The sequence below is a fragment of the Pelophylax lessonae genome (assembly GCF_965119305.1).
Source record: "Pelophylax lessonae genome assembly, chromosome: 7".
Lineage (NCBI taxonomy): Eukaryota > Metazoa > Chordata > Amphibia > Anura > Ranidae > Pelophylax > Pelophylax lessonae.
Genome location: NC_138774.1, coordinates 112655182 through 112676202, shown reverse-complemented (window position 1 = coordinate 112676202; position 21021 = coordinate 112655182). Strand labels below are relative to the sequence as shown.

Genomic DNA, 21021 nt, shown 5'->3' with positions numbered 1-21021 from the left:
CTAAAATATTCTGAAAATTATATGACAATTTATGTGGAACCAGCCCTCTGCCATTTTTCATTACATATGTAGATGCACTGAGGTGGATTTACTAAAGACAAAAAGACTGTGCAATTTGCAAGCACAATTGCACCGATTTTCCCTAGAGCTTACTAAATGTGGTAAAGCTCTGCTGTTTTTCATCATCCAATCATGTGCAAGCAAAAATGTTTTTATTTTTTTTATTTTCCTTGCACCTGATTGGATATTCTTTACAAAGTAAAGCTTTACCACATTACATTTACTAAGGAAAATGAGTGCAACTGCACTTGCAAAGTGCACAGTCCTTTTGCCTTTAGTAAATCCACCCCATAGTGTCTAGTTACATTTGTTTTTAACCTCTGCACTATTTTAACATGCACTGAGTTTACTTCTCTTTGTATTATAATTTAGGTTTTGGTTTGGCATTTATTGCTTATCCTGAAGCGTTAAGTCAACTGCCGATTTCCCCACTTTGGTCATTCTTGTTCTTCTTCATGCTGCTTACTTTGGGCCTGGACTCACAGTTTGCAATGATTGGTAAGAATCGGTTTGAACTGTTATTTTTAAATTTGAAACTCAAGGCATAGAGAACGATAAGTCCTCCAGCTATCCTTATGTTGAAATATGTCCCTAATACTAAAGTGTCCCCTAGGGGTTAACATAAAATAATGCCTTAAAGCTGATCTCCAGGCAAACATCTAAATACACAGATAAAATATATACACTATATTATTGAAAGTATTGGAGCGCCTGCCTTCACATGCACATGAAATTTAATAGCATCCCAGTGTTAGTCTGTAGGGTTCAATACTGAGTTGGCTCACCCTTTGCAGCTATAACAGCTTCAACTCTTTTGAGAAGGCTGTCCATTAAAGTTCATGTGCGTGCAAAGGCAGGCATCCCAATACTTTTGGTAATATGGTGTATATGAAAGCTATTTTACCTGTCAAAAGATTTGTAGTTCTGTCATTTGAGTTCTGAGATTTACACAGCTCAAAACACAGTCCTACGTTGCAGGAAATAGCATCTAATCTTTCTCTGTTGCAGTTTCACTTTCACTTACAGTTCTTCTTTCCACCACACCATGCGACTGGGAGGTTAAAGGAGAAGCAATGCATCCATGAGCTCATCTCTGTCACATTGCATACTCCTCCTATCAGTATATTCCTTGTACTGCAGCATGACTATTTGACTCTTTGTGCTGCTTCTCCATCCCCTTCCCTGACCTCTGCTGTAAAGAGATTGCAAGAGGCTGAAACCAAGTCAAATTCAGGTACCTAATTCTTTTATTACAAAAACACATTTATTAAATAGTTACATAGTTAATCAGGTTGAAAAAGACACAAGTTCAACCAATACAGAAAAAAACACACACACACACACACAATATGATATAGAAGACATTGGTGGAAGTGGCAGTAGAGGAGCTTATAAGAAGATACCACTTCCCGGGGTCTGAGTGAAATAGCCTATCCAGACAGCCATTTGTTACATCCTGATCGAACCAGGAAAGATATCCCATGCTCATTAACTTTTACGTCCGGTAAGAGGCTCTGCTGTGTGGTCACACGAGGGTGGATGTGCATGATATTTGCGGTGATACACTGCTTGAGATATATTTACATCTGGTAAGCAGGATAATCAGCTGGTGATGGGATCCTAACTCACGTGGATGTCACTGTATCTTGGAAAACATTCCAATATTTAATCACAAGTCACGTCTCAATTGAATTTTTCAACACAATTCGGATAATATTTGATGGACTTGTTTATTTTGAATTTAATTTTAGCCCCCGTTCCGTAGGTCGCCTTCCATAGAGAAGCTGCGGACTCATTCTAATAGGAGCGACACAAGTGGCCATGAAATTGTGATAGGTAGTGAGGGGTGAAATCAACAATTTACGCCTTTAGAAAGCCTGAAGGCAGTGATTTTTTTTCGGGGTCCTGTACACGGATAGACTGCCAAAAGATCTCACACATGTGGTATCCCCATACTCAGGAGATGCAGCTGAATGTATTTTGGAGTGTAATTCCACATATACCCATGGAATGCGTGAGCAATATATAATTTCATTGACATCTTTGTCATTTCTCAAACACCTGTGACAAAAAATTAATAAATATTCAATGGCCTCAACATGCCTCTCAGGAAATTCCTTGGGGTATCTACTTAAAAAAGGGGTAACTTTTTTTTTTTTGGGGGGGGGGGGTTACGGCCCTGCCATTTTAGCACTTCAAGAAATGAAAAAGGCAATTATAAAGTAATAGCTGCGTAAATTCCAGTATATATACACCATGGCTTGTAGACGCTATAGCTTTTGTGCAAACCAATAAATAAACCAATCAAAGAAATGTAGCTAAATACATTTTGGCCTAAATATATGAGAAAAATTGAGTTTATTGGATATTTTTTATATGAAAAAGTAGATAATGTAATTGTCTTCTCCAAATTTTCAGCCTTTTTTTGTTTATATCCCAAAAATAAAAACTGCAGAGGTGATCAAATACCATCAAAAGAAAGTTATATTTTTTTTGGGGGGGGGGGACGTAAACTTTGTTTGGGTACAGCATTGCATGACCGCGAAATTGTCAGTTAAAATCACGTAGTGCCAAATTGCAAAAAATGGCCTGGTCATTAAGGGGGGGGGGAACCTTCTGGTTCTTAAGTGGTTAAAAAGGGTTTTACTCAATGGATGGAGAATTTTATCTCCATTACTTCTTGATATGTTTACAGAACATGAAGTGAAGGGGAACTTCCCCATTGAGATACAAATATAGAAAAAAAGACTTGACAAAAGTTTAACCATTCCCTTCTGAATCCAAAATAAAAAAAACGTTTTGGCTTTAGATGTACTTTAATCTTTACCCTCATTATATATAGCACTTAGTGGGAGCCCTTAACATTAAACTTCCCTGTCCTTGACTTGTAGACCTTACAACCTTACGACCATCACCCTTCTTGTTTTTTTTTTTTTTTAAAGGACATACAGAGAACCATGGGAAGGACATACTATCCATGCAGATAATTGGGCTGATTTGCTAAAAGAGTTGAGAATCTTCACACAATTAATTGCGTGAAATTTCACTTCAATTATTAATTTAGGCGCAGAAGAAACAAGTACATTTTCTTTGATTGAAAATCGGTGTGAATATTCACACAAGCTTTAGTAAGCCAGACTCATTGTCTTGACTGGGAGCATAGACCCAGAACCTGGTGCTTCAAGGCAGAGGTGATAATCAGTGAATAAACAAGAATATTATAGAGCGCTCTGGATAAGGTGGACCCTCTGTGGGTCAAAAGTTAACAATGTAGCCCAACGAACGAGCAGGCAGATGTCTTGAATAGCAAGCACCTCAGCAGCACTCCAAAAGAGGGAAGCAAACTCTTATGAAGAAGAACACAAAGAAGGCACTTCTAAGTGCAGTAAAACCAAGACTTTAATAACCCAAAGGATGATTAAAAACATTTACAGGAATTGAATTGTATGCAGGATCATCAGTAAGCATGTGGCATCATGCAGGAGATTTTCCTATGAGATGTGGCAGAAGTAGCATGTATTCCAGCTGATCAGTGGTGAGGAGCTGCGTGACAGAATCCAGGAAAGCAGCCGTGCCTACGGGACCAGTGTGGAACCCGTCACATCCAGGTTCTTACGTTCCACGGTGGTCCCAGCATTGTGGCTGCTCCTCCTGGATTTTGTCACGCAGCTCCTCACTGCTGATTGGCTGGAATACATGTTGCTGCTGCCACATCTCACAGGAAAATCCAGCATGATGCCACATGCTTACTAATGATCCCATATACTATTCAGTTCCTGTAAATGTTTTTTATTCTACCTTTGGGCTATTAAAGTCTTGGTTTTATTGCACTGAGAAGTGCCTTCTTTGTGTTCTGATAATCACTAAATGAACGTGAGGTCCTGTCCTCAGACTCTAGGCATTTAAAATGTTTATATTCTCTTGCAGAAACCATAACAACCTCCATACAAGATGCATTTCCTAATGCCATGAAGAAAAGACGGGCTATTATCACAACAGGCTGCTGTTCTGTGTTGTTTCTTCTTGGATTGGTCTGTGTAACTCAGGTAAAGGTGCTGTTGTATCACTGATCTCCCTTGTTCCATCCAGTTCTCCCCCATGTCATTTATTGCAAAGGAAGTCACAATTCAGCTGGACCACTGAAGGTTCACGACAAAAATGAATGGTTCAACAAACAAAAAATAAATCCTCAGTGTTCCAAAATCCTTAGAAATGTGCTGAAGTGCTTCAAGTAAACATGTAAAAATGAACCCTCAGCTATTCAGTCTGGGGGTCAAGCATGCATATGTCTGGTGTTGGGAATACCAGGTCTCTTTGATGTCCTAAATGAGGTCTCCAAAAATCTGCTCTTTGAGGAAGCCCGAATATCCACAAGGCTCGATGAAAGAAAAAAGTACTCATAGTAAAGTACTGTAAGAAAGGTTTATTTGCGCAATAAAAAAAAAATTCACTACAAAATCTCTGCATAAAACGGGCATTGAGGCAATAATGAGGCTCTTCCGCATTCGTCGTGGCTCGACTTGCCTTCCATGGAGGACAGAAGTGACGTCTTAGGTCTTAGGAACCGGAAATTACGTCATTGCGTGTCACCCTTCCAACAGGGTGTCATCAAGGACAGAAAATTCAGTTTCTTGATACTTTAATTCATACAGGAGGACAGAACCCTCCCACTTGTGTCAGCCAATTGGTTTCACTTTATCCTTTAAGTATAATAGCTTGAACTCCAGCTAATATAGCTGGACTTCCTCCACTCAAATGACATCACTTCCTGGATATAGTCTAAACAAAATATCTGCTTTACATCTCATAACTTACATCTCTTATAACTATGCTGTTTAATTCATACCAATCAATTAAAAACACTATAATAATAATAATACCTAAAAGGAATCCAGGACATAAATGTGAGTACCACTGGCATATATATATATGTATATATATATATATATATATATATATATATATATATATATATATATATATATATATATATTTATGCAAATTGGTTAGGACATGTATTTAGAATAAAAAAATTAAATGAAAAAATAATTGAAAATGAAAATGAAAAAAATATAGAGTATCTAACAACAGTGAGTACACCCGTCACAATTTTGTAAATATTTGATTATATCTTTTCATGTGACAACACTGAAGAAATTACACACTACAATGTAAAGAAGTGAGTGTACAGCTTGTATAACTGTGTAAATTTGCTTTCCCCTCAAAATAACTCAACACACAGCCATTAATGTCTAAACCGCTGGCAAAAGTGAGTACACCCCTAAGTGAAAATGTCAAAATTGGGCCCAATTATCAATTTTCCCTCCCCGATGTCATGTGACTCATTGGTGTTACAAGGTCTCAGGTGTGAATGGGGAGAAGGTGTGTTAAGTTCTGTGTTATCACTCTCACTCTCACTCTGAACATAGAAGATCAACATGGCACCTCATGGCAAAGAACTCTCTGAGGATCTGAAATAAAGAATTGATGCTCTACATAAAGATGGCCTAGATTATAAGAAGATTGTCAAGACCCTGAAACTGAGCTGCAGCACAGTGGCCAAGACCATACAGTGGTTTAACAGGACAGGTTCCACTCAGAACATGCCTCGCCATGGTCGACTAAAGCAGTTGAGTGCACGTGCTCAGCGTCATATCTAGAGGTTGCCTTTGGGACATAGACGTATGAGTGCTGCTGGCTTTGCTTCAAAGGTTGAAGGGGAGGGGGGTTAGCCTGTCAGCACTCAGATCATATGCCACACACTGCATCAAATTGGTCTGCATGGCTGTTGTCCCAGAAGGAAGCCTCTTCCAAAGATGATATACAAGAAAGCCCGTAAATAGGGTTGAGCGGACACCTAGATGTCCGTGTTCGACGGGTTCGGCCGAACTTTAAAAAAAAGTCCGGGTCCGTGTCCCGGACTTTTACCGAACTTTTCCCGGACACCGAACCCCATTGAAGTCAATGGGGACCCGAACTTTAAGGCACTAAAATGGCTCTAAAACACCAAAGGAAAGGGCTAGAGTGCTGCAAATGGCAGCAAAACGTAATTAAGAGCATGGCAAGTGCTCTGCAAACAAATGTGGATAGGGAAATAACTTAAAACAACAAAAAAAAACAGAAAAATAAAACAATGTTCTTCTTCATCTCTGAAGGACGAGGCCCATATGGAGTAGGAGGGAGGTTGAGGTGGTGGTGGATGTGGCGGTGACATAGGCGTGCGCACAGGGTGTGCTGGGTGTGCCTGGGCACACCCTAATCACCTAGGGCACATAGCATTGCCAGTGAGGAGATGGGAAAGATCTCCCTGGGACCTGCTCTGCTCTATTTCTCCTTGCCTACAGGTACATGGCCCCGATACATTACTCTCCCTGCTGGCAAACACATGCATGTGTATTTCAACTTTGGGGTGCACACCTTAATGCAATAGGCTGCGCACACCTATGGGCGGTGTAGGTGGAAGCGGCGGTGGAGGAGGACCAGGGCCGGATTAACAGCATCATGGGCTTGGTGCTGAGGATTTTGAAGGGCCTTAGGGCCGTGCCTTGCCATGCACCCAGAGGAGGAAGGGTGCAGCCATGCATGCCTAATTCAACATGGGATGCTGTCTCTGAAGCCCATAAACACATCCATGCATCGCCAACTGTCCCTCCTTGTCCGGCCTTCACGCTGTGTGGGGAGGTTCTGAGGGTGCTGCCTGGGGAAGCGAGCATAGAAGCCAGACTTCTGTGTTTACAAGTGACAGAAGAGCGGTAACAGTGAATATGGCCAACCCGGGGCCTATATAAAAGGTAGGGGCCTGGAGCTGCAGCTCCAATAGCCCCTACATTAATCTGGCCCTGAGGAGGAGGACGAGGTAGCCAACACTGCTTCTTTTCACAAATTTTAAATGAGGGTACACCCCAAAAGAGTGAGAAAGAGCAAAAATGGAACAATGGGTGGGTAAGGTCGGTATCCATTGCTATTCTGCACAAGGTACGGAAAAGTCCCGTGGGATCCATGCCTGGTTCATTTTAATGAACGTGAGCTTGTCCACATTGTCTCTGGACAGGCGGCTGCGCTTGTCTGTTATAACGCCCCCAGCCGTGCTAAATACCCGTTCAGATAATACACTGGCTGCAGGGCACGCCAGCACCTCCAAGGCGTAAAGGGCAAGCTCAGGCCATGTGCCCAATTTGGAGACCCAGAAGTTGAAGGGGGCAGACCCGTCATTCACTACATGTAGGCGTGTGCACACATACTGCTCCACCATGTTGGTAAAATGCTGCCTCCTGCTAAGACGTTCCATCTGAGCTGCTGGTGCTGCTGTTTGTTGTGGCGTGCTGACAAAGCTTTTCCACATTTCGGCCATGCTAACCCTGCCTTCTGAGGTGCTGGCGGTGCCCTGGTTGCGTTGGCGACCTCCTCCTCCTCCTCCTCTGCCTTGTGCTTCCACTGTGGCCCCGCTGTCAGATGGGAATGCCAGCAGCATGGCGTCTACCAGCGTGCGCTTGTACTCGCGCATCTTGCGATCGCGCTCCAGTGAGTGAATTAAGGACGGTACGTTGTCCTTGTAACGGGGATCCAGCAGCGTGGCCACCCAGTAATCAGCACAAGTTAGAATGTGGGCAACTCGGCGGTCGTTGTGGAGACACTGCAGCATGTAATCGCTCATGTGTGCCAGGCTGCCCAGAGGCAACGAAAGGCTGTCCTCTGTGGGAGGTGTATGGTCCGTGTCCTCTGTATCCCCCCAGCCACGCACCAGTGATGGCCATGAGCTGGCCTGGGTGCCACCCTGCTGTGAACATGGTTCCATCTCCTCCTCCAGCTCCTCCTCCTCCTCCTCATCCTCCTCATCCTCCAGAACTGTGCCCCTGCTGGACAATTGCGTCCCTGGCGTTTGCGTGTGCAGGAACCCACCCTCGGAGCCCCTTGCGAATGACTGCCCTGAAAGCCTTGGAAATGTTACCTCTTCATCCTCCTCCTCCTCCTCATCCTGTGCCACATCCTCTTCCATCATCGCCCGAATTGTTTTTTCAAGGAGGCATAGAAGTGGGATAGTTAAGCTGAGAACGGCGTCATTGCCACTGGCCATGTTGGTGGAGTACTCAAAACAGCGCAACAAGGCACACAGGTCTCGCATGGAGGCCCAGTTATTGGTGGTGAAGTGGTGCTGTTCCGCAGAGCGACTCACGCGTGCGTGCTGCAGCTGAAACTCCACTATGGCCTGCTGCTGCTCGCACAGTCTTTCCAGCATGTGCAAGGTGGAGTTCCACCTTGTGGGCACGTCACATATGAGGCGGTGAGCGGGAAGGCCGAAGTTACGCTGCAGCGCTGCCAGGCGAGCAGCAGCAGGGTGAGAACGCCGAAAGTGCGCACAAACGGCCCGCACTTTCTGCAGCAGCTCTGACATATCGGGGTAGTTTTTAAGGAACCTCTGCACCACCAAATTCAGCACATGCGCCAGGCAAGGGATGTGCGTCAAACCGGCTAGGCCCAGAGCTGCTATGAGATTTCGCCCGTTATCGCACACCACCAGGCCGGGCTTGAGGCTCGCTGGCAGCAACCACTCATTTGTCTGCTGTTCCATGCTCCTCCACAACTCCTGCGCGGTGTGTGGTTTGTCCCCCAAACAGGCAAGTTGTAAAACTGCCTGCTGTCGTTTACCCCTGGCCGTGCTGAAGTTGGTGGTGAAGGTGTTACGCTGTCCGGATGAGGAGGCGGTAGAGGATGAGGAAGCGGAGTAGGAGGAGTTAGGAACAGGAGGCAAACTGAAGCGCCCTGCAATCCTCGGTGGTGGAAGGACATGCGCCAAATTGCTATCCGCCTCAGGCCCATCCGCCACTGCATTTACCCAGTGTGCCGTTAGGGAGATATAACGCCCCTGACCGTGCTTACTGGTCCACGTATCCGTAGTTAGGTGGACCTTGGCACAGATGGCGTTGCGCAGTGCACACCTGATTTTTTCCCCCACTTGGTTGTGCAGGGAAGGGATGGCTTGCCTGGAAAAGTAGTGGCGGCTGGGCACGACGTACTGTGGGACAGCCACCGACATAAGGTTTTTAAAACTGTGCGTCTCCACCAGACGGAATGACAGCATTTCAAAGGCCAATAATTTTGAAATGCTGGCATTCAGGGCCAGGGATCGCGGGTGGGTAGGGGGGTACTTCCTCTTCCTCTCAAGTGTTTGGGAGATGGAAAGCTGAACGCTTCCACGGGACATTGTGGAGATGGTTGTTGGTGACCCAGGTGGTGGTGTTGCTGACAGATCGTCTGTTTGCGGGGTGGCAGGTGCCGGTATCACTACAGATGTGGCTGGAGCGGCCGAGACTGCAGCAGAAGAGGAAGCAGGATGAGCCAGAGACGTTTCTTGGTTTTGAAGGTGTGTACTCCACTGCAGCTCGTGCTTTGCACTTAGATGCCTGATCATGCAGGTTGTGCTCAGGTTGAGAAGGTTCATGCCTCGCTTCAAGCTCTGATTGCACAGGGTGCAAACCACTCGTGTCCTGTCATCAGCACATTTTCTAAAGAACTTCCACGCTAGAGAACTCCTTTGAGCTGACTTTGGTGCGCTCGTTCCCTTGCTGCGTTGGGCAGTAGCGGGCGTAGTGTCTAGGGCACGGCCGCTCCGCTTCTGCACCCTGCTCCCTCTTCTGCTGTGCTGGTGGCTCTGTGCGACCACCGCCTCTTCCTCCAAACTACTCAGTTCACCTGCATGACGTTCATTCCATGTGGGGTCGAGGACCTCATCGTCCTCCACATCATCTTCCACCCAGTCTTCACCCCTGCCCTCCTTGTCGGTCTCCACAATGCTGAATGCCGCAGCAGTTGGCACCTGCGTTTCGTCATCATCGGAGACGTGCTGCGATGATCCTTGCATGTACTCATCTTGAGAAATAAGTGGTTGGGCATCGCTGCACTCAATCTCTTCCACTTCTGGGGCAGGGCTAGGTGGATGGCCCTGGGAAACCCTGCTGACAGAGTCCTCAAAAAGAATAAGAGACTGCTGTATGGCTTGGGGCTCAGACTGCTGGCCTGATTTGCAAGGGGGTGAGGTGAAAGACGGTTGGACATTGGCTGCAGGTGCCAACTCTGACCTTTCTGCAGTAGACTGGGTGGGAGACAATGTGAAGGAACTGGAGGCACTGTCAGCAGCAAACCAATCTACTATCGCCTCAACTTGTTCTGGCCTCATCACTTCTAGGGGCGTTTGATGCCCTACCAAATACTGATGCAGGTTCTGTCGCCTACTCACACTTGAGGAAGGTGTTTCACTTGTGCGTGTAGCTGGCACAGATCGACCATGTCCTCTCCTTGCAACAGGAGCTCTACCAGCAGCACCACGACCCAGGCCACGGCCCTTATTTGACGGTCTCCTCATATTTCTGTAATTTAAGATCTTGCCCTAGAAAGGTTTTTATTGAATAGCGGAATAGAAAATATGATCCAAAAAAAGTGTATGTATATCACACGTACACAACCACACTAGGCCCCAATTACTATTGTTTGTACCCCTAAAAGGCTAGATGAGGAGTAGGGGGAGGATGGAACAGGCAGCACCCTCAAACCTTCAGAAGTATGAGATGAACCCCAACAACTTGGAAAGGTGGATCTCTCTCACACGTACCGACACAGACTATCCCGCAATTCAATTGATCCTCAAAGGTTTTTATTGAATAGCGGAATAGGAAATATGATCAAAAAAAGTGTATGTATCTCGCACGTACACAACCACACTAGGCCCCAATTACTATTGTTTGTACCCCTAAAAGGCTAGATGAGGAGTAGGGGGGGTATGGAACAGGCAGCACCCTCAAACCTTCAGAAGTATGAGATGAACCCCAACAACTTGGAAAGGTGGATCTCTCTCACACGTACCGACACAGACTATCCCGCAATTCAATTGATCCTCAAAGGTTTTTATTGAATAGCGGAATAGGAAATATGATCAAAAAAAGTGTATGTATCTCGCACGTACACAACCACACTAGGCCCCAATTACTATTGTTTGTACCCCTAAAAGGCTAGATGAGGAGTAGGGGGGGTATGGAACAGGCAGCACCCTCAAACCTTCAGAAGTATGAGATGAACCCCAACAACTTGGAAAGGTGGATCTCTCTCACACGTACCGACACAGACTATCCCGCAATTCAATTGATCCTCAAAGGTTTTTATTGAATAGCGGAATAGGAAATATGATCAAAAAAAGTGTATGTATCTCGCACGTACACAACCACACTAGGCCCCAATTACTATTGTTTGTACCCCTAAAAGGCTAGATGAGGAGTAGGGGGGGTATGGAACAGGCAGCACCCTCAAACCTTCAGAAGTATGAGATGAACCCCAACAACTTGGAAAGGTGGATCTCTCTCACACGTACCGACACAGACTATCCCGCAATTCAATTGATCCTCAAAGGTTTTTATTGAATAGCGGAATAGGAAATATGATCAAAAAAAGTGTATGTATCTCGCACGTACACAACCACACTAGGCCCCAATTACTATTGTTTGTACCCCTAAAAGGCTAGATGAGGAGTAGGGGGGGTATGGAACAGGCAGCACCCTCAAACCTTCAGAAGTATGAGATGAACCCCAACAACTTGGAAAGGTGGATCTCTCTCACACGTACCGACACAGACTATCCCGCAATTCAATTGATCCTCAAAGGTTTTTATTGAATAGCGGAATAGGAAATATGATCAAAAAAAGTGTATGTATCTCGCACGTACACAACCACACTAGGCCCCAATTACTATTGTTTGTACCCCTAAAAGGCTAGATGAGGAGTAGGGGGGGTATGGAACAGGCAGCACCCTCAAACCTTCAGAAGTATGAGATGAACCCCAACAACTTGGAAAGGTGGATCTCTCTCACACGTACCAACACAGACTATCCCCCAATTTAACTGATCCCCAAAGGTTTTTGATTAAATAGCGGAATAGAAAATATGATCCCAAAAAAGTGTATGTATATCACACGTACACAACCACACTAGGCCCCAATTACTATTGTTTGTACCCCTAAAAGGCTAGGAGTAGGGGGAGTATGGAACAGGCAGCACCCTCAAACCTTCAGAAGTATGAGATGAACCCCAACAACTTGGAAAGGTGGATCTCTCTCACACGTACCAACACAGACTATCCCCCAATTTAACTGATCCCCAAAGGTTTTTGATTAAATAGCGGAATAGAAAATATGATCCCAAAAAAGTGTATGTATATCACACGTACACAACCACACTAGGCCCCAATTACTATTGTTTGTACCCCTAAAAGGCTAGGAGTAGGGGGAGTATGGAACAGGCAGCACCCTCAAACCTTCAGAAGTATGAGATGAACCCCAACAACTTGGAAAGGTGGATCTCTCTCACACGTACCAACACAGACTATCCCCCAATTTAACTGATCCCCAAAGGTTTTTGATTAAATAGCGGAATAGAAAATATGATCCCAAAAAAGTGTATGTATATCACACGTACACAACCACACTAGGCCCCAATTACTATTGTTTGTACCCCTAAAAGGCTAGGAGTAGGGGGAGTATGGAACAGGCAGCACCCTCAAACCTTCAGAAGTATGAGATGAACCCCAACAACTTGGAAAGGTGGATCTCTCTCACACGTACCAACACAGACTATCCCCCAATTTAACTGATCCCCAAAGGTTTTTGATTAAATAGCGGAATAGAAAATATGATCCCAAAAAAGTGTATGTATATCACACGTACACAACCACACTAGGCCCCAATTACTATTGTTTGTACCCCTAAAAGGCTAGGAGTAGGGGGAGTATGGAACAGGCAGCACCCTCAAACCTTCAGAAGTATGAGATGAACCCCAACAACTTGGAAAGGTGGATCTCTCTCACACGTACCAACACAGACTATCCCCCAATTTAACTGATCCCCAAAGGTTTTTGATTAAATAGCGGAATAGAAAATATGATCCCAAAAAAGTGTATGTATATCACACGTACACAACCACACTAGGCCCCAATTACTATTGTTTGTACCCCTAAAAGGCTAGGAGTAGGGGGAGTATGGAACAGGCAGCACCCTCAAACCTTCAGAAGTATGAGATGAACCCCAACAACTTGGAAAGGTGGATCTCTCTCACACGTACCAACACAGACTATCCCCCAATTTAACTGATCCCCAAAGGTTTTTGATTAAATAGCGGAATAGAAAATATGATCCCAAAAAAGTGTATGTATATCACACGTACACAACCACACTAGGCCCCAATTACTATTGTTTGTACCCCTAAAAGGCTAGGAGTAGGGGGAGTATGGAACAGGCAGCACCCTCAAACCTTCAGAAGTATGAGATGAACCCCAACAACTTGGAAAGGTGGATCTCTCTCACACGTACCAACACAGACTATCCCCCAATTTAACTGATCCCCAAAGGTTTTTGATTAAATAGCGGAATAGAAAATATGATCCCAAAAAAGTGTATGTATATCACACGTACACAACCACACTAGGCCCCAATTACTATTGTTTGTACCCCTAAAAGGCTAGGAGTAGGGGGAGTATGGAACAGGCAGCACCCTCAAACCTTCAGAAGTATGAGATGAACCCCAACAACTTGGAAAGGTGGATCTCTCTCACACGTACCAACACAGACTATCCCCCAATTTAACTGATCCCCAAAGGTTTTTGATTAAATAGCGGAATAGAAAATATGATCCCAAAAAAGTGTATGTATATCACACGTACACAACCACACTAGGCCCCAATTACTATTGTTTGTACCCCTAAAAGGCTAGGAGTAGGGGGAGTATGGAACAGGCAGCACCCTCAAACCTTCAGAAGTATGAGATGAACCCCAACAACTTGGAAAGGTGGATCTCTCTCACACGTACCAACACAGACTATCCCCCAATTTAACTGATCCCCAAAGGTTTTTGATTAAATAGCGGAATAGAAAATATGATCCCAAAAAAGTGTATGTATATCACACGTACACAACCACACTAGGCCCCAATTACTATTGTTTGTACCCCTAAAAGGCTAGGAGTAGGGGGAGTATGGAACAGGCAGCACCCTCAAACCTTCAGAAGTATGAGATGAACCCCAACAACTTGGAAAGGTGGATCTCTCTCACACGTACCAACACAGACTATCCCCCAATTTAACTGATCCCCAAAGGTTTTTGATTAAATAGCGGAATAGAAAATATGATCCCAAAAAAGTGTATGTATATCACACGTACACAACCACACTAGGCCCCAATTACTATTGTTTGTACCCCTAAAAGGCTAGATGAGGAGTAGGGGGAGTATGGAACAGGCAGCACCCTCAAACCTTCAGTATGAGATTGTGTTCACTGTACCCCACAAAGATTGAGTTCACTGCACCCCACAATGATTGTGTTCACTGCACCCCACAAAGATTGTGTTCACTGCACCTCACAAAGATTGTGTTCACTGTACCCCCCAAAGATTGTGTTCACTGCACCCCACAAAGATTCTGTTCACTGTACCCCACAAAGATTGTGTTCACTGCACCCCAAAAAGATTGTGTTCACTGCACCCCAAAAAGGATGTTGTTCACTGCACCCCAAAAAGGATGTTGTTCACTCCACCCCAAAAAGATTGTGTTCACTGCACCCCACAAAGATTGTGTTCACTGCACCCCAAAAAGATTGTGTTCACTGCACCCCAAAAATGATTTTGTTCACTGCACCCCAAAAAGGATTTTGTTCACTGCACCCCAAAAAGGATGTTGTTCACTCCACCCCAAAAAGATTGTGTTCACTGCACCCCAAAAAGATTGTGTTCACTGCACCCCACAAAGGATTTTGTTCACTGCACCCCAAAAAGATTGTGTTCACTGCACCCCAAAAAGGATGTTGTTCACTGCACCCCAAAAAGGATTTTGTTCACTGCACCCCAAAAAGATTGTGTTCACTGCACCCCACAAAGGATTTTGTTCACTGCACCCCACAAAGATTGTGTTCACTGCACACCAAAAAGGATTGTGTTCACTGCACCCCAAAAAGATTTTGTTCACTGCACCCCAAAAAGATTGTGTTCACTGCAGCCCAAAAAGATTGTGTTCACTGCAGCCCAAAAAGATTGTGTTCACTGCAGCCCAAAAAGATTGTGTTCACTGCAGCTCACACACAGAAAAATGGATGTGGATCACTGACACCTGCCTATCTCCAATCCCACACCACACAGCAATATCGATTGTAGTTTGTAGAACACAGTTTCCCTAAAATTCAGCAGACTCTGTCCCTAACAGGATTGAGAAGAGATCGTAGATCAGGATTGAGTGCAGACCCCACCCCCCACACAGCAATATCGATTGTAGTTTGTAGAAGACACTGACCCTATATAATTCAGCAGACTCTATCCCTAAAATGCCTACAACTCGCCCTGCCTAAACACTCCGACCTGTCCCTCAATTCTATCCGGACACAAATGGTTTTTTCCTGCCTATCTTTCCCTAATCAGCAGCCAGCACGTTGATGTGTGCTCTCTGTCCCTGAATCTAAGCAGCATAATGACGCCGCTGCGGCTGCCTCGAACTTATAAAGACTTGGTCACATGCTTCAGACGGCCAATCACAGCTACTGAGACATTTGCAGGCATGGCTGGGATGGCTTAAGGCACACCAGTTAAACGATTGTTGATTGGCTGTTGAAAGCCCGCCATGAAAAGAGCGCCAAAGCATGCAAAACCCGGAAATAAAACGACCGAACACGGATTTTTACCCGAACAGTAAAGTGTCCGTGTCCGTGTTCGGGTACAAAAAATCCAATTATTCGGTACGAACACGAATAATACAGTCCGTGTTCGCTCAACACTACCCGTAAACTGTTTACTGAAGACAAGCAGACTAAGGACATGGATTGCTGGAACCATGTCCTGTGGTCTGATGAGACCAAGACAAACTTATTTGATTCAGATGGTGTCAAGCATGTGTGGCGGCAACCAGGTGAGGAGTACAAAGACAGGTGTGTCTTGTCTACAGTCAAACATGGTGGTGGGAGTGTCATGGTCTGGGACTGCATTAGTGCTGCCGGCACTGGGGAGCTACAGTTCATTGAGGGAACCATGACAGCCAACATGTACTTTGACATACTGAAGCCGAGCATGATTTCCAGACCTAAACCCTATTGAGCATCTGTGGGGCATCCTCAAACAGAAGGTGGGTGAGCGCAAGGTTTCTAACATCCACCAGCTCCGTGATGTCATCATGGAGGAGTGGAAGAGGATTCCAGTGACAACCTGTGAACCTCTGGTGAACTCCATGCCCAAGAGAGTTAAGGCAGTGCTGTAAAATAATGGTGGCCACACAAAATATTGACACTTTGGGCCCAATTTGGACATTTTAACTTAGGGGTGTACTCACTTTTGTTGCCAGCGGTTTAGACATTAATGGCTGTGTGTTGAGTTATTTTGAGGGGACAGCAAATTTACACTGCTATACAATCTGTACACTCACTACTCACTACTTTACATTGTAGCAAAGGGTAATTTTCTCAGTGTTGTCACATGAAAAGTTATAATGAAATATTTACAAAAATGTGAAGGGTGTACTCACTTTTGTGAGATACTGGGTGTGTGTGTGTATAATATATATATATATATATATATATATATATATATATATATATATATATATATATATATATATTAAAGATAAAGAAAAAATAAAATTAAAATAAATATGAAAATTATTATAAAATGAAAATGAAAATAAAATAAAATTAGAAAAATATGAAAATAGTGGAGTGGTGCACATTGCATGGTATGTTACTTACTTTATTAGTTTTTCCACATAGTGTGAATATTTATATATATTTTTTTTAAAAAAATAAATCCTGCCTGCAAATATCTTTACCTATAAATGCTCTTCTGGGATCGAAAATTCTGATTGTTTTGATTTCCTGGACCGAGATGATGTCACTCCTGCGCATACGTGGGAGTTCATTCATCAGGGCAGATGCTGAAATTGTACACTGAGCTGTATACGCATAACTCAGTGTACAGTGCAGTTAGGCAAGTAAGAATGCTGCTTCTGCCTGTTCACAATCTTTTATTTTCTTTTTAAATGTAACCACTTTGAGAAATCTGTTTACAGTATAACAATGGCAGATAAAATGAAATAATAATTGAGATTACATACACTTTAAGGCACCTGTACAGACACCAGGATATAAATGATTGTGTAATCTTTGGGCCAGTATCTTGTTTTAGTGTGTAAATGTTGACTCTAAAAGATACCTAAATAGAAAAAACATCTAGCCTTTGGACGAGAAAGGAAAATTAGGGCACAGTCATGGGAAGTAATGGGATCTCTGTGGGAGGTAATACATATCTGAAATGCTACACTCACACTTCATGCTATACAGATCTATAATAATATCTTTCATACCATGACTTAAAGTGGATCTACACTTCATTTGAGATCCACAAAGCAAAAATGCTATTTAATTCATTTTTAATATTCAAAATAAATATACCCATCTGTTGGTGGTCCACTTGACCCTTCTATGGATAGCCATCCGACCATCAGATGACCAGTCAATTATATGTAAGCAGGTACCCGGGAGAGAGAATTCACCACAGAATGAGACATGCAGACAGGTTTATGGGTGAATCAATTCTCAAAAGTTTTAATATTGTATCCAGTTTATATAGATAGAAGCAGGGTGGAGTAGTGATTCTCTTATCAGGAAACATGCTGAAATGGCAACATTCTATGAGCTAATACAAAAAGTGCAATTTAGCTAAAATCATATAGATAACTAAAGAAAAGAAAAACATTTCTCCGCAAAGCTGGATCTTGAGCTCCAGATAAGTTGCTAAATATTGCATATACCTCAAACAATGTTAGGTGTGGCTCAGACTTATCTAATGGGAACAGAAGATTGCATAAGAAAAATGGAGTTAACTCCTTCAAATCCCCTCTTAAAAAATCATAACTTATACATGTTTTTTTTTTTATTATACATATGGTGTCATCAAGGGACATACAGTCTCCTTGGCTGAGAAATTATAAAAGGAAGCGACACATGTTCTTGGATTCCTTGCTTGCCTCAAGTACGTGTTCCTCCTTATTGTTACCCATTACTCCCATGATCGGAACTACACAAAGTATTACGACACCTATAACAAATATACTAACAATAATAATTCCTAGCTGCACTAGGGCTTGTTTCCAACTATTAAACCATCCAAAATACTGATCCCAAGGGTTGTCAATGCCAGAATTCTTTTTCAGTTACACAGAATGGCCAGAGTGACCTTACTGTTGGGGCCAGTATTATCAGGAATGTAAGTACAGCATCCATCTATTTATCAATATACTGTATATACAGGTACCACCTTTTTCTGCAAGGATCATATCCAGAGCCATTCTGTTCTGGAATGCCATCTGGGAAGTGGCTTCAAGTTGTTCTGCTATACCCTTTAAGGCATCCCTTGTATAGTTAACAAATCTCCACTGATTATAATAGATATAATTTATCCAATCTACATTTTTATTTATGGTGACAAGGGGAGAGATAAAGAACTCAAGACCGGCTTTGACTTGGTCTCTAGCTTTAAATTCATTAGGGACCCCTCTTGGGACCCCGATGGTATCTATATATACATGTAGATCAAAACTTCCTATAGGAGCTTCTCTTCTTTTCCTGTAGTTCTAGTGTTCCCCTTAAGCTGGTATGTGTTTTTGTCATTTTCAGTAAATATGTGTAGGGGCATTATCACTTTGGCAAGGGCACACTCTCCTGTCTACTTCAGAGGCAACCTAAACCTTATTTTCATATCTCCACATATCCAGTAAATGTCTCCCAGAGACATTGTTTGATACTCTATTTTAGTGGACCTGTAGGTGGAGCAATATCCCTCTGTAAAGTTCCCTAAATACCTGCCCCCACCACTATGTCTGAAGTAACATGTATAATTACCTGGGTAAATGGTGATAGACCCAGTGGGCCTAGATTTTTTAAGCTATGATGAGATATTCCTTTTTCCATGTTTCACAGCTAGAATGGTTACTAGAGGTATTGGTATAGAGGCTAAGAAAACAAGTTTCTACATTCTCAGGGATGTTAAGGGGCAACATACCCAAGTGCGGCCTAGCTCCTCCACAGACATAGCAATCTGACATGTTATGTGAGCTAGCACTATACCTCATCCATTCTAACCATAAGTTTACATCAGAGCACCCTGTCTCTATGGGCATAGTATCCTCACAGATGGGATCTGCTATAGCTACCATTTCTCCCAAAGTCTGCACACAGGGCCTTAAAGGATTCGTCTCTTGTACCTGTGATGGCCACTCAGAAGAGCCATATATGTCTTTTAGCTAAAAAGGCTTTCTAAAGCTAATGAACTCTGATCTCTACCGGATACCCAAAACGTAAGTTCTACTATCTTCTGGACTAGGATTTTCTATGGTTAAGCTAAATTGCTCGGGAACATGTTTAACAATTGTCATTCTGCTTATAAGTGTCTTTCTATTTTTATCCTTGCTAGTAGTAGGTTTGTACTCCCAATCGTCTTCCGTGTTCCAACCCACTGATCCCAAATAGTCACAATGGTCTCCCCAATATTTGTCCGTGACACATATAAATACAGTTCCTGGGCCTAATCTCCTATCATTATACCGTATGGTATCTTCACTACCAGGGAGTATCGTTTCATAAGGCATTATAAAAGTAGCTACCTATGTGTTAGAGGAATTATACTAAAATTGTGTCATGCCATTTATTTGTGTGATGGCTATCTGGGAGGTTGAACTATGGGACAGGGCTCTTTTATTCCTTTTCTGAGTTATCTCTGATACTATATCTGGGCTGGTGGCGTTAGGGGTCCCACAAATTCCTCCAAGGGGCCACAGATCCGCTGGGTGATATATACAGTTAGTTATGATCCAGGTTGGGATGAACACTAAAAATACTAGTGCCACCAACACAATCCACAGCTTGTCAAAGTTCTTTGCTATGAATACAGTCATTTTACTAATTTTCAGAGACTATAACACCTGCTTCACTCGCTCTTCAAGGATTTTCCACATCTGCTTCACCTCCTTTATCTGTGTCTTTATCTTGTTCACACACTCCACCTTGACCTTTTTTACTCGACTGGCATGGATCCGGGCTTGTTGGTCTTCCACAAGGACAGCGATTCTGGTCACTGTGACTACCTTTGTCTTTTGGTCCAAAACGAGATCCAGCCTTGGTTTTGTCATGTGGCGACAGCTTGCTCACTACGTCATCTCCCTCCTCCAAGGAATGGGTTGGTATCTGTGAAAAGAAAAGAAAGGTGCGAGCAACTTTTCGTTCTACTTGATTCAAAATTTCAATTACCCTTTTCTCAACTTGTCCTTTTCATCCTTTCCACTATTCCTGAGCTCTATTTTCAGGATTTTGACTAGTTTCTGGCATCTTTTTGATATGAAAGCTGGACCATTATTAGAACTAATTCAAAGCAGGCACCCCCATCCAGGAATAATCTCCTGACTGAGAATGCGTGCCACTGTGTGGGCATCTCCCTTTTTTTGGTCTCCACTCAGCTGCTGAACCCATCCACTATTGACTAAAAGGAACTCTTATTTCTTCCCTGCTTTGGGCCTATATGGGAAATCTATTTGTAGATGTGTGAATGGGTTTGATGGGTATTGGAGATGCTCATGTGTGGCCTTATATGTTTGGATTGTTTGTTCCTAATACAGGTGATGCATCTAGCAACATATGCTTGCACTAAACTGTCAGCAATACCTCATATGTTCTTTCCCACCCCCTGTGTCCTATTCCATAATACTAGGCAATATACAGTGGGGCGCTAGCTGCGGGGATACACACAAGAGCTCCCCTCTTTTAGAAAAAGGTGATTCCCAACATTTTCTAAAACATCACCCTAGTCCTTAAAACCTGTTCTGTAGGATGCGTTTGTAGCTGTGATAATGTGTGATCTTTTGGCCTAGAGCAAGAAATGAACTACAAAAACATCCTCTGCTCC

General features: G+C 43.5%; 1 protein-coding gene across 1 annotated transcript in view; it reads left to right on the top strand.

The window, feature by feature from the left end:
• The window catches only part of LOC309560524 (uncharacterized protein), a gene marked incomplete at its 3' end in the record, with an annotated part of 174787 nt that overhangs the window by 47160 nt on the left and 106606 nt on the right, over nt 1-21021 (top strand). The window contains exons 8-9 of the mRNA XM_082264155.1: nt 433-558; nt 3988-4106. Of these exons, the coding sequence (XP_082120281.1) occupies nt 433-558; nt 3988-4106 (245 nt within the window). The remainder of the gene's footprint in view (nt 1-432; nt 559-3987; nt 4107-21021) is intronic.